Source organism: Lissotriton vulgaris, chromosome 11 (assembly GCF_964263255.1).
Source record: "Lissotriton vulgaris chromosome 11, aLisVul1.2, whole genome shotgun sequence".
Taxonomy (NCBI): Eukaryota; Metazoa; Chordata; class Amphibia; order Caudata; family Salamandridae; genus Lissotriton; species Lissotriton vulgaris.
This window is the reverse complement of record NC_141699.1, coordinates 194,319,618-194,333,611: the sequence shown is the minus strand read 5'-3', so window position 1 is coordinate 194,333,611 and position 13,994 is coordinate 194,319,618. Positions and strand designations below refer to the sequence as shown.

General features: G+C 42.9%; 1 protein-coding gene across 1 annotated transcript in view; it reads right to left on the bottom strand.

Moving 5' to 3' along the window:
• DAO (D-amino acid oxidase) overlaps positions 1–13,994 on the bottom strand; it is a 128,284-nt gene that overhangs the window by 80,685 nt on the left and 33,605 nt on the right. Inside the window, exons 6-7 of the mRNA XM_086943093.1 lie at positions 12,163–12,267; positions 8,441–8,523 (exon numbers count right to left, since the gene is read on the bottom strand). Of these exons, the coding sequence (XP_086799219.1) occupies positions 8,441–8,523; positions 12,163–12,267 (188 nt within the window). The remainder of the gene's footprint in view (positions 1–8,440; positions 8,524–12,162; positions 12,268–13,994) is intronic.

Here is a 13,994-nt window from a genome sequence, read left to right as displayed (position 1 = left end):
AGAGACCACATGTTACTGTCTAATAATTTTCACATTAAAAACAAAAGGCTTGGATTTATTGGTTAACTGTGGTGCAAACAGCAGTAGCATTTTCTGATTTTATCCTGCAAATGATTTTAAAAAGCCTGTATGCTTAACCTTTTTGATTGTGAAAATCCTCAGGTTTTCCAATGGATTCCAATAGGATGTTGTTAGGATTAAAACCAGCTGGTGCATAAATTGCCACACAATGCTTCAAAGGTAACCTGAGCAGACTACATAAAAAGGGCTAGTTGCCACCAGTGAATGCGTCTTTAGCGTACATATATGCACCCTAATAAGTCTACAAGGCCAATATGGCTGGTGTCCAAGTTTTCTAATTCCAGCTGAAATCCACTAAATATGTGTTATTTTAGTATAATGTTTAGTGTTGTGTGCAATAAAGTACCTTCCCGTTTTAAAGAAAAAGTTTTGGATCGACGTTAATTTATTGTGAGATATGTTTTGTCTGTTTCTCAGTTCCGAATTCCTAGCTCACAACACTTCCCTGAGTCAGCCTTGGACTGCTCTGCCTCAATACCCTGAGAGTCAGGTTTTACATTTTGAATTCTTTTACAAATGCACTACAAAGGGGTTAAATTATGAAGATAAAGGCAAGTGATAAGTGTTTTACATTGAGAAATCTGTTCTAAGCACAATAGACCAGAATCTATGTTCTTATCTCCTTGATAAACACTATAGGGATGGGATATATATTGTTTAACATTAAGAAACCTTATTAAACTGATCTCTAGATCAGGTGGTGCTAAAGAGGTCTCACGTTGTTTGTGTACATTTGTAATTGTATGTTTAGTTTTTAGTTTTGTGTTCGAATTGAAGTACTTTTTTTTGTAAGTAAACACACTAAACATTGATTAAGAATTAGTGCGTGCTTTGTGGGGTTCTTTAATGTTGATATAATCCCCTGATTAGATCTAAGTTGTTTTTTTTAGCTTGACTTTGTTTGATATTCAATTACTGATACAACAATGTGGTAGTAACCCTGAATTTGCCCTAAAGGTCAGGAATGTCTTGTTTCAGTTGAATGTTTGATGACAACTAACTTTTTGAAGTTGAAGGCAGACAAATGATAGATATTGCTTCCTGGGAATCATCCTTAGACACGGACCTCCGTTTGTTACTCACTGGCTCCTCGGTCAAGCCCAGCCCTGCTAATATGACCAATATTGTTGGTGTTACTATCAATGCGGATCTTACCTTTTAACTGCATATCAACAAGATTTCTGGTACAAATTGCTCCCTTCTGAAGAGATTAAGCAAAATTATTCTTTGCCTCTTAGATTAAGGGAGAAGGTTGGTGAACCAGTCAACTATACCATCCTATTTGGATTTTAGGAATGTATCCTTGATTGGCTTACTTAAATACTCTTCTTTTGCCTTCAAATTGTGCAAAATGTACCTGTCCTGTTTGTTACTTATTTTACCGGTATTTTTACCTGCCGAAAGATAACAAAGGGAGGGATATCTAACACACTCAGTAAATACCGGATGCAGCAAATATCTCCCAACTCGAAATTCAGATTGCTGCGCAAAGAGAGGTTCCACACAACTAGTAATCAATGGCTAAGTGATTTGCCTCACCAGGGTGTGCTTGGCTTTGCCATATTATCCACATGAGTAACATCGCAACATCAAAAAGCTGCAGTCATGGAGTTTCGGCTTTATTTGTACTTCATGTTAGGTAAGTTGCAGAGCACTATAATGTATTATTTACTTTAGGACCACATTCAGTCTCGATAGTCAGTGAGCTGCCTTGCATATGCTATCCTTGAAAAAATGCTCAGAATATGTTCCATACGCATTTAATTCACTATTCAAAACTGTCAGAACTCAGTGCAAGCAGGGGTTACAGGACCAGGCCATGGGGGTAGCACTTGACTTTAAGGAACAGTGTGGCCCGACCCATCCAAGGTTTCCTCTTGGAGAGGTACATACAGGGGGTCAACACAGGCTAACAACTCAAAACATACGCAGCAGCAGCAACAAATTGTTGTCCAGCCAAATACTCACTTTTATGAGAAAAAAAAGAAGTCATTTATTTTACCTCTATTAATGCAAAGGGAAATATGACATTCGCAAGCAAGTGGGGGTGTGGGGGGTGTGGTGAGTGCCTGAGACAGAGGGTTCAATTTAAGCCCCTCTGCCTCATGTTTAAGGCCTTACGGAATAGGCCCTCTAACCCTGCAATCTAAATTTGCGTGATACTCCCCAACCAGACTTCTTCGTTCCTCAGCGGCTAGGTTGGTGAGAGTGCCTAGGTTTAGGAAGATCAGATCAGGGGGCAGATCTTTTGAGGTGGCCGCAGCAAAGCTGTGGAACCTGCTCCCGTGCGAAATCAGGCAAATCAATGAGCTTCTCCCGTTCAGAAAACGGGTTAAAACGTGGCTGTTTCCTTAGGATGTGTAACTGCCCGCTCTGTCCTGTTCTGTCTGACACTTTCGCCCTCTTTGAGCAATCAGTAGCAGGATGCCTGCAAGTTGACAGTGCACTTTATAAGACACATAAATAAATAAATAAATAAAAAAGTGCGAAAGTCCTGATGCTGATCTTCTGTCACTGTGCAGGCCTGAAGGGTCCCCACCGGATTCTTTCTACTTCAGTGACTTGCACCACTAAGTCACACTTCTTATTTGGTGCAGGTGACTCAGTCTGGCATAAAGGGTCATCGTACCTCCAACTGTACACAAGCTTTGACCCAATCAGCACAGCCAATTCCTTCATGGCAGCTTCTCTTGGCATGCGGGGTCTCAAGCTCACCACAACACATGGGCTAAGGACCACTCAACATGGCAATCTGTCCACAGTGGCCCCTGCTGAGCATACAGGGCTACAGAGCCCTCACTGCACATGGGCGATGACCCATTCTGCAAAGCGATGATCACAGTTCACTTCACAGCAGCCCCTCATGGAATACAGGGGTCGCTGATTCTTCACTGCACACAGGTGTCAACCTGGTCAGCACAGCAACGATCACATTGGACCTCTTCTGGCATACGAGGGTTGCCAACTTTTTCCTGCACAAGGGCAAAGAGCCCGATTGGTGCAGCAACTGTCACCTCACACCTCGCTAAGGGAGTCTGCTCGACAGGAATTCCCAACTGGACCTCACTCTCTCCAATGCTCTCCTCTTCCTCACCGGGCACAGTGGTCTTTGCAAGCAGGCAGGCGCTGGTGCTTCAGGGCACGTGCTCTTATATGCCCTGGGTGATGTCCCCTCACTGATCTTGGAGACTTGAAGGCCTTAGCACCTTGTCCTGGTCACAGGCAGAAGTCATGCAGCACTTTTTCTCATCGCATAGCCTTACTGTCTGCTTGAAACTTGCAATTTTGGGTGTCTCAAGCTCCCCTATTCTTATAGTCCATTTCTAGACATCAAATGAGATTTAGAGTCCGATTCTTTGAAATTTATGTTGGGGGCCTGCTTCCTTTTAAAGTGCCCACTACTCTGCTCTGCCCTTCCTCCAGTCTGTCACAGCAGGAGTAAGGCCAAAGCTGATAAGACCACAACACATGCCATGGGAGTGACTGGGAGTTCAGACTTAGATGCCAGCCACAGTGATATGTGTTTCAAAAGATTAGCCATTGGCTGAAGTCCGACTCTTTAAGATTTGATTTGATTTTTGTAGAACGCTGAGTATGTTCATGAGCATTTTGGCGCTGCCTTATATTTGAAAGAGGAAAACTGCCTGGAGAATATTCTATATGGGAAGAGTAAAAAAACTGGTTTTGAGTGATTTTCTAGAAGCAAGGAATTTGGATGAATTCCTCAGATGCCATGGCATTTGATTCCAGAGACGAGAGGTAGCATTGGAAAACTACCTCCTGAAGAAGCTTTGCGGATAAAAGGGACAGAAAGTTTCCTGGCTGTAACAAAACGAAGCAATCAGTTAGGGATGTACAGTTAAATTTCGTTTTTAAGGAAATCAGGACATGAGTGGTTAAGCAATTTGTGTGATAAACAGAGCGCTTTGAAGGCAACTCTCCTTTTAATGGGTAGCCATTGAAGTTCTTTCATGGCCTCAGAGACTTGCTCCACTTTATTGAAGTTTTTAAGAACCCGGACTGCAGCATTTTGCAGTCTCTGTAGTCTACTCAGGATACCATGCTGAGCTTCAACATAAAGGGCATTGCAATAATCCGACTCTAATAATCCCAGGGAGGTGACCACTGTTTTCTGTAGGTCAAAAGGTAGAAAGGGAGTATTTTTCTTCATGGTTTTTAAAACGAGGAAACATGAGGAAGTGAGTTGGCTAGTCTGATCTCTAAAAGAGAGATTGGAGTAAAAATGATTCCCAAGTTCTTTGCTTTAGATACTGGAATTGGAAGGGAGACAAGGGTATGTGGACACCAAGTGTTGTTCCAAAAGGAGGTATCCCGTCCAAAGAGGAGCAACTCTGTCTTTTCAGAGTTTAATTTCTGACAGTGGGAACTCATTCAGTTGACTACTGCAATCATGCACTTGTTTAAATCGAGAAACCGCTTCTTCAATATTGTTGTTCATTGATACCTTACTTTGGGTATTGCCAGTGTAGGAAACAGTGGAGAAGTTGTACAATCTTATAAGTTCCGAAAGAGGAACCACATATATATTAAATAATAAGGGTCTTAGTGAAGACCCTTGTGGGACACCAGAGGGTAAAATGAAAGTCTTGGAGCCAAAATCTCCCGTGTTGACTATTTGCTCACTTTTTTTCCAGAAAGGAGCAAAGTAACTTAAAGTCAGAACTTTGGATACCTATCTCTGTCAGCCGGTATTTCCAGAACGCATGACTCACTGTGTCGAAGGCTGCGGATAGGTAAAAGAAGGCTCAGCGCAGCCTTACCGCCCTTTTCCAAGATGTCCTTAATCTCCTTTGAAACTGCTACCAGCACAGTTTCCATGCTGGGGGCTTTCCTAAAGCCAAACTGGGATTTGTCCACAATACCAATCTGGTCCACAAATGCAGAGAGAGAGGTTTTACATGTCTTTCCAGGACTTTCACAAGCACAGGGACTCGAGATATCGTCCGATAGTTCTTTTGCTCTAGGGGTTTAGAGTTTGATGTTTGATAAGAGGCAGAATGGAAGCATTTTCAATTCTGCAGAAAAGCAACCAGACTTCAAAACATTGTTAACAGCAAAGAGAGTGGGGCTGCAAAGAAATGGGCTAATTCTTGCAACACTTTGGTGTGGCAAGGGTCAGTAGGGGCTCCTGCCTTAGTGAGATTTATTAGCTCAATCATGTGTTCAGTAGAAATTGTGGGAAACTCACAGAGAGCTGTGTGGCTAGAATCTAAGGGAGTGGAAGCTGGGAATGAAGGATCGGTCTCCTTTACAAGATTAAAGTTGCTGTAGACTGCCCCTACTTTATTTCTAAAGTAAGTCCTTAGGTTATCACAAAGCTGTTGGGTGGGCAGTATTTTAGTAGTGACAGGGTGGGTGGAAGGGCTCTCTACTGTTTGGTAAAGTTACAGACACGTATTAGTGGCTTACATGATCTTCTCAGAAAAATACGTGATTTTCTCAGAGATTATCAAGCTCTTGTATTCTTGAATCCGTAGTTTGTATGTCATCTTTTCATCTAGAGAATAGTTGCTTCTCCAACCCCTTTCTTGACAAGGACAGCTTTTCTTTACATCCTCAAACTTGGAAAATATGGCCATGCATGTGTAATGGTGTCCCGCTTAAAAGTAGCCCTTTCTTGGGGATGCAATAATGTGCCAAAGAGGGAGTCCCTAAACCTCATTTAGCTAACATCGCTTGCATTGTAGCAGGGATTCTGCTCCTACACAGAACTGTGCATAGAGACTTAGAACCTCAGTGAATTAGGGTGTGCCAAAACTCACCTTAGTATCCAAAATCCCCTACCAGACTAGCAATCAGTGTCTCATTGGTTCTTACCGACCCCCAATGATTTAGACAACCCAGAACATGGACTTAGAACACTCAGGTAATGTGGAACACATGAACACTCTTTCGTTATACTAACATATCAATCCAGAACGAGGAGTAAATGAGGACCCATGCACGTTTGAAATGTTTATTTCTAATGCAGTGTTCTCAAGCGCAGTATCTTAGCTAATACAATCAAACATATTATAAGGAACAAGGTTAACAGCATGGTTACTATTCCATAAAATACAAAGGGAGAAAGCATGTTAGAATGCTAAAGGAAAAAGGTCTAAATAAAACCTCAGTTTACCCTCCCTAGCTTGTATATTATATTATATCTACAGAAGGTCTCTTTGGGTTTAGAAGGGCGGGCCCATACCTTTGGGTTCAGCAGAAATGGATCACATCAACTCCTGCACCAACTCTCTGCATCTGAATATTCATCAAGTGTGTGTCTCCTGCCCTGTATAGTGCATTATTAATCGCGCCTAAAACCCAAAGTTGGCCACAGCTGCAGATATATTATGTCTACTCAGTGAGCTGATCAAACCAAACAACAAGCGCTGTGTTGAAATAACCTTGAAGGCCTCGGAACTCACTGTACAGACATAGCTTACCAAGCAAGACTGATATTATAAGCAAACATGTTATTCTCGTGTGAAACAAAATATTCAACTAGGCGAAAAGCTTTAATAACAAAATGTGTTGTGTGCAGAGGCTGCAGAAAAGGAAAATGGTGTTTAAACTTCTAACACGCTCATGCTAACATAACACAGTGCAAAGGTAAAACCAGACCACATGACAGCATCTCTACCACAGGATACTCTTGGACCTAGTTCGGTTTGTCTCAGGGACAATATTAAGTAGTTGTAACCGCCGGCTCCAGGCTATTCAGGCTCCAGGCTCTTTGCTGTCAGCCAATGATGCCAAGATTGGTCAGGAGTCTGGATTTGCACTTGAATTGGTCCCGAAGGACATTGGAGAAGGAACTCTAAAGCTCTGATGCAACTTTTGCTGCCGAAGGGATACACTCACCAACCAATGTAGCTGCCTCAGTTCAAAGCTATAAGATAGACCCACTAGTAAAAGCAAGGAACTGGGACATGGCATGAGTCCCTGGTTGGAACATGATGTCTGGTGCCCCCCTGACATCACCAGAATGCTCCAAAATACCCAGTTAATGAAGTGAGTGCTCCTTATGGATAGCTTAGTGCACAACGGTCCAAGAAGAAGACTTCTTTAGTAACTGACAGTCACTCTGTGGGTGAGGGGTATACACAGTGCCCAATGAGTGATTAATCCATGGAAAAGCTGTGCTCATGCTCTGTTCCCTTGTGTGCTTGGAAGCCTACCTTGTTCTGCCTGCCTGGAATGTGAAAAACATCTGGGGCGTGGGGGTGAGATCTTCCATGTGATTGCCAACTTCTTCTACTGCAAAAGTTCAGAAACTATTAAATTGTCCAATCGTGAGGCCCTGTAATCCCAGGCTGCATGCAGATGCAGACCACCAAGATGTGTAGGGTTTTAACTTGTAACAGGTGGGGCCCATGTAGAAACTCCAGGCAACAAGTCATCCGCTTTATGACTGCCAGATGTTGCATTTCATGCGACTACCATTTGATAAAAGTTGCAGCATGTTCAAAGGCGTGGTGCATTTTTGCCCTCTATTCCAGACCACACAAGAATTCATCCAGCAGTTTTACTCCTCCATCCTCTGTTTGCGAACATGCCTTGTCCCCCTAGCCCGCACACTCCTAGATAACCAGCAATTAGAGGCTAGCTCATCAGGATCAACCACAGTAGCCCCCCCTTATACATATTCTTTCACTGTATGTATGGGCTCTGTGTTGGCACTGAACATTACTGTTATGTTCTCTTAAATGGCTTATAAAATGCAGCCAGGACCCACTTGTGGCTTCTTGGTGCCGGAAGCAAGTGATATTATACAAACACACACAACCAGAAACTCATCAGGCCATAGAAAGCATTTGAGCATTTTGGGATGGGCAGCATGCGCGATCGTCTTTACATAGGGATGCCCTGAAAAAGGTTCTAAATTGCTTGACTGTTGCAAGCAATTGTTTCTTCCAAAGATAGTAAATAAAAGCGTAATTGGATATAGTTGAATGTTTTTTGTATTTATCTATTGTCGCATACATTGCTTAAGGCATGGTGCGTTGCCAGGACTTTGCTCATCTCGCTGTTGCAAGTCTCCTGATAAGTCCACATCACATACTTATAAAGGTTCTTACCCTGGAAGCGAGACACAATCACCCCACACACACCAACAACAACGTGGGGACCCTGTGAACATCCCACTGGCTGCACTTAGCGTCGCTGCTATTCCCTCTCCTAACCAAACCTCAGGCTGTCTATCTGTCACTGCGTCAGAAAACCTCAACAAGAGCAGCACGCACAAATTACTCAAACTTACAAGCTTTCGGGGAACCACTAACCCCCTCCAACAGTAAACAATGGCAGCAGCAAACGTCACTGCTTTGACACTGAAACTCCAACAAGTACTTCTTACCCTGGTATAATGTATGGCGTGGTATAAATCCCAGTCTCAAGGTCATGCGTCAAGATAGAATGCTTGATCCATGGAGCAACCACCTAAGAAAAGGAAACATGGAAAACACACAGTGTTTGGAATAAGGGCAACTAGAAAATAAACATGTTTTTTGTATACATATGTCACTTTTTCCCAGAAAGAATTCACAACTATATATTAAACGTGTCCTGTTCTGCCTAACAATGGCACAGAGAATATTCCAGTGTTTTCCCCAGTTTTTAATCAGTTTATATACATAATCTGTCTCTAAGACTTAGAAATCCTGCCAAACCACTGAAAGGAAAAGGTGTATATTTGGAAGTGGCCAGACCCCATGATCTCTCTGTGTGTGATTAGCACCAACTCTGACCGCAAGCTTACCCTTAGCACTCTGATTGGCTGCAGGCTACAGCTAAAAATATGATTAGAGTATATTCCATATCACTTTACTAGCATGTTTAGGTTTCACATGAAATATGTCTTTATTTATACAAAGTAAGTCTTTATTATATTCTTTCACGTATGTAGTGCTTTTCTTATTTGCATCTTATTACACAGAGCCAAACATATCTTTAGAGCAGCATTTAGACAAGATAGGGCACATGGGGTGAAATCTATCTTTGCATTCCAGGTTATTGTGAGATAATAGTTTGATGACAGTGAATTCAAGCAATACGTGCCCAAAATTAACACAATGAAATGCCTGTCCTAGATTAAATTGTGACTTACTGCAAAAATATAATGGCCTATGTCATCTATTACGTTTCATGAAAAATTTATTAATTTGCATGATTTTTCTCTACTGAGATCAAGCTTACTAGGAAGGCTACTACGCTAACTGCTGACTACTTCATAAACTCCAGAAACGTCCTGCCATGTGACATAATTTTAATCATCCAGCTAAAGTTGATCTCAAAAAGACCATTGCCTCAAGATACTCGAATTGCTCATCTGATCCCATTCTTGCCTCAATTCCTCAAGAAAAATAAAATACTTACCTGAAGAAACACTCTTTCTGGTGGATACTCTATCTAACCACAGATTCCTCACCTCATGTATCTCCCAAGGTGCCAGACCATACCCAAAACCCTTGTAACAGCTCTTGCAAGCCTACAGGGGGGACTTTTGGACTCTACAGCGTCTCCGTCCTGGCTCCGGATATGATGACATGGATTCACATGCAGGCGCCTTCCCAGCACGACGGCATCAGCTTATTCATTTGGCTTTTCTGTGCCCCCCCAATATAGAGCATTACTGACAAATAGAAATCATTGACATTGTGTAAAATCTAGCATGGAAACTCACCGACTCCTAAACGTCCATCCCACAAAAAATGGAGGAGGGCTGTCTATGAGGAATCTACAATTAGATATTGTATGAACCAGAAAGAGAGTTATTACAGCTCACAATTCTTCTGATGGATACTTCAAATCTCATATTTCTCACTATGCAAATTGTTACAAAACGAATGCTTTTTCCAGGGAGGTGGGCCTGAGGTGTGCACTTTGCACCAGAAAGTCCTGCAGGACCATGAAGGTATAATGACCCTCCCTGCAGACCTGACACAAGAGAAAGTAGCGCCTAGTGAAAGTATGTACAGATGTTCATGTGATTACTTTGCAGACCACAAACTCGGAACACACTGAGCTAGGGCTGTAGACATGGCCTTTGCCCTGGGGAATGAACCCTAAGGCCTTCAGAAGGGTCCTGCCTGGATAATGCATAATATATTTTGATGCACAGGACAATCCATCATGACAATGTCTGTTTTTGAACTGCCTTCGCTTTCTTCACATCAACATATCCAATAAAGAGATTATCATCCACTCAGCACCCCTATCAATGTAGAAGCTTAGGCATTGCGGTGGATCCAACTGACTTAACCTCTCCTCCTTAGAGGGATGTGATGATGGAGAGAAAAACAAGGCAAGTGAGATGCACTTCCCCACAAAGAAAGGTGACACAACTTTCAGAAGAAAGGATGCATGAGTCCTAAGCACCAGATTGTCAGGGAAGAAGGGAGGCTGGACTGAAAATGCATGCAGCTCACTGACATGACACACATATGTTATTGCAATAAAAAACATGGAGGTCAGAGTAAGAAGCCTCAAGTTATAAATACACAGAGGCTAGAAAGAAGCACACCAGAAAAGTGATGACAAAATTGAGATCACACTGCGGCATGATGAAGGGAGCAGACGTAAACATATGTGAAAGCCCTTTAACAAAAAAACATATACCAGTGGGGGATATGAATAAAATGGGCTGACGAGGCAACCGAAGAAAGGCCAGAAGGGCTGAGAAGTAACCTTTTAGAGTGCCCCCAGCAAAACCTTGCCAGGTCAAATATAAAACTGACAAGAGGACATTAGATAGATTAGCCTGCGGAGGAGCAACCTGCTTTTCCTTGCAGCATTATTTTTTTTTTAAAACAAGGGCTGAGTAGATTGGCTTTATGGGAGGCAGTGAGCAGGCAGGATGACATTCACCACAGCCTAAAAGATTTAAACTTCTCATCTGGTTCCACTCAATAATCTTGAGGTGTAGATTGTTGAAGCTCAAATGCAATACTCTGCCTTGCTGCTGGGACAGCAGATCCTCCCCAAGAGGAAGCTGAAGAGGAGGGCAGATGTTGAGGGTCAGCAATTCAGAGAATCAGACCCTTGTGGAGCAATCTAGTGCCACGAGAATCATCTTGGCTTTTCCCAACTAACTTTCTTCAGAGTCCCCAGAGTAAGTTACAGTGGTACAAATGAATATTAGAAACATGAATACTACTGAAAGTGTCTCATAGAGACCACTAGAGAGGAAACTCGGAGGCGCAAATGATGGTACATTGGGGTTTTTGGAGGTAGTAAAAAGAGCTACCAAGAGCATTCCGACTGTACGAAGATACCCTGTGCCCCCTCTGAATGCAGATGCCATTTGCGCCTGTTAAGCTCATCCTACCTGGTGTTGACGGACCCCACAAGGTGACTCACTGTCATGCAGACCTTGTGAAATCCAGTCACTAACATAACCCAGTAGCCTCCAGCCAAGAAGGCATGAGGCTTCACTCTGCCCTGCTTGTTGCAGCAATATTGTCTATCAGCACCTGTAGCAACCTGCTCCAGATGCAAGATAGAAGCCTCTTGAGGATCGAGGTGGACCACATGCAGCTCCAGAACACTGATGTTATTATGCCACTCCTTGGAAGACCAGAGACCCCTGATCTACATGCCACCTAGGGAGGCATCTGACACATCAACTTAAAGTATATGTATCTGTTACCACTGACGCTTCTGGGGGGAAGAATGTCCTGCCACATTTCAAGCTGGCATTCGATATCCCCATTGGAGGTCCTGGGTCTCCTTGTAAGAGACCCAAATCTCATCTGCGAAGTATTTCCTATGCTAGACCCACTCCAGGCAAAGATTTTATTGAAGGTCTGCATATGACAGCGAGTCTGGGACACTAGGAGGATGCAAGTTCAATAAGGTTCAGAACCATCAAGGCTGGGGCAGTAGCCTTGACCCAAGACATCAAAATCATTGCCCCAAAGTCCTGGATTTCTGCTGCAGAAGCAGATGTGCTCTATGCAAATCTTTTCATTTACCGATTTATTCACGAGACCAGGATTTTCTTTTTGCTATACCCATCGCTGCGCTCTTTCTACTATAGATTCCACTACCCCATTGTTTATTTCAGCCAGGACTACCAACCTTTATAATCTGTCCTCGTCCTGGCTTCAGATTTGGATCAGGCTGCAGTTCACCAGCACGCATCCCACTGCAATTTATGATCACATCAGCACCGTTTCTGTAAAGCTAAAAACAATGAGGTAAAACTCACCATATTCCTCAAAGTGTATTTGGTTTTAGCCAAACACATGCATTAGCAATACAGCAGGTCAAATAAAACACATTAAGCCATGCAGTAACAGGTTTTCAGATACTCAATAGAACCAGTCTCACAGTTTTTGAGGAGGGGAACTGAAGAAGCGCACAACTTTTTTTATGTGCACAAACTATTCAATCATTGCTTAGGATGAAATATTGTTTTTAAATTCAACTTTAAAAACAACCTGCTGCTGATACATCAAATTGTTCCTTTATCATGCAAAAATATAGCAGGATCGCAATTATGCTAATGTGTCTCAATGTCTATGTTTTTAAGGGGCAACAACTCACAGACCACTAAAACACAGTCACTTGCATGTGCATTAAACAGGTTTGGGTGTTTTTATTTCAACATGTCAGCCATCATTCTTTTAGTGAAGAAAACAGAAAAACATTAAAACATATAGATGCACCCTTAGAAATATCTATGAAAGCTGATTTTACATAATGGAGATAGTCAAGCCTCTAATGACAACTTTGAACACATCCCAATTTCTGCTCAACACTCATGCACCCAGGATTGGTGAAATGAAAAATATGTACTTAGTCTGAGAGGACCTTATCTTTGAACACTTATAGCAAGACAGACTCTACCTTCCTCTTTTAGCTATTTAGAGGGACTTCTGCCAAGCATTAACCCTTGAAGGATTATAGATTTAATGTCGGAGTAGCAAATTCAGAGCCCAGATGTGAACTTTTGGTAACAAGAAAAAAAACAAAAAAAACAAATGACTGGTGGATACGACTGCCTTGCATTTCAAGACTGTTGGGCAGCTGAATAACAAGATCCCATGTTGGTACAAGCTATCAATTTTATTGTTTGGGAAGTTGGCCATGGCCAAAATGGTGACACCACCTAAACTCATTTGCCTTTTTGTAAATATATCACAATGCTATTGACAAGGGCCTTTTTGGTCATCTTAGACCCTTTTTAATAACACTTGCTTGAGGTGGGGGACAGTCTAGAATGCATGGGAGGTGCAGGCGTTGCCATTTGACCAGGGTGGTATCAGTGGCCCCAGCCTTGAGCCAATGAATGTAGGCACAGTTTGCGTAATTGTGGATCCATCCAGACCCACACAGCCATAGAGTCTCATGGTGCTGCACCTGTCCTCTGAACACTGCCCTGTACACCTCCACAAGACGCTCGAGGGCCTGGACACTGTAGTCTGCACTGCTGCATGGGATGGACTCCACTGAAGGTCCCAGCTACCCGTTCTCTATTTGGCAGAGATGTCCTTGGCCAAAAAAATAACTATACTCTCCTCAATAGCCTGCTTGTGAATAGGTGAGCCACATGCAGTTACGGGGATTGGCAACCTCTCCCCAGGAGGCTCCTCCATCCAACTGCAGGATGTTCAAGCGCACTGCATGCACTCCCTAGACGTTTTCCTATATTATAGGCTGCGTTGGGCATGTAGGTAACGGTGCCAAGCTGTGTGGCCAAGCGATGAGATGTCCCTGTAGTGACAAACTCTTTCATACAGCACTGCATTGACTGAGACGTGCAGGCGCTCCTGTCTCACTTGGAGCAGGATGAGCACTGATACATGACTCTCCGCTGCGGCCCTAAACCTGAGACGTCCCTCCATTACTGGGGATATTCTATGTGCACTCTACCGCGCACCCGGACACAATTTCTTATATTATAATAT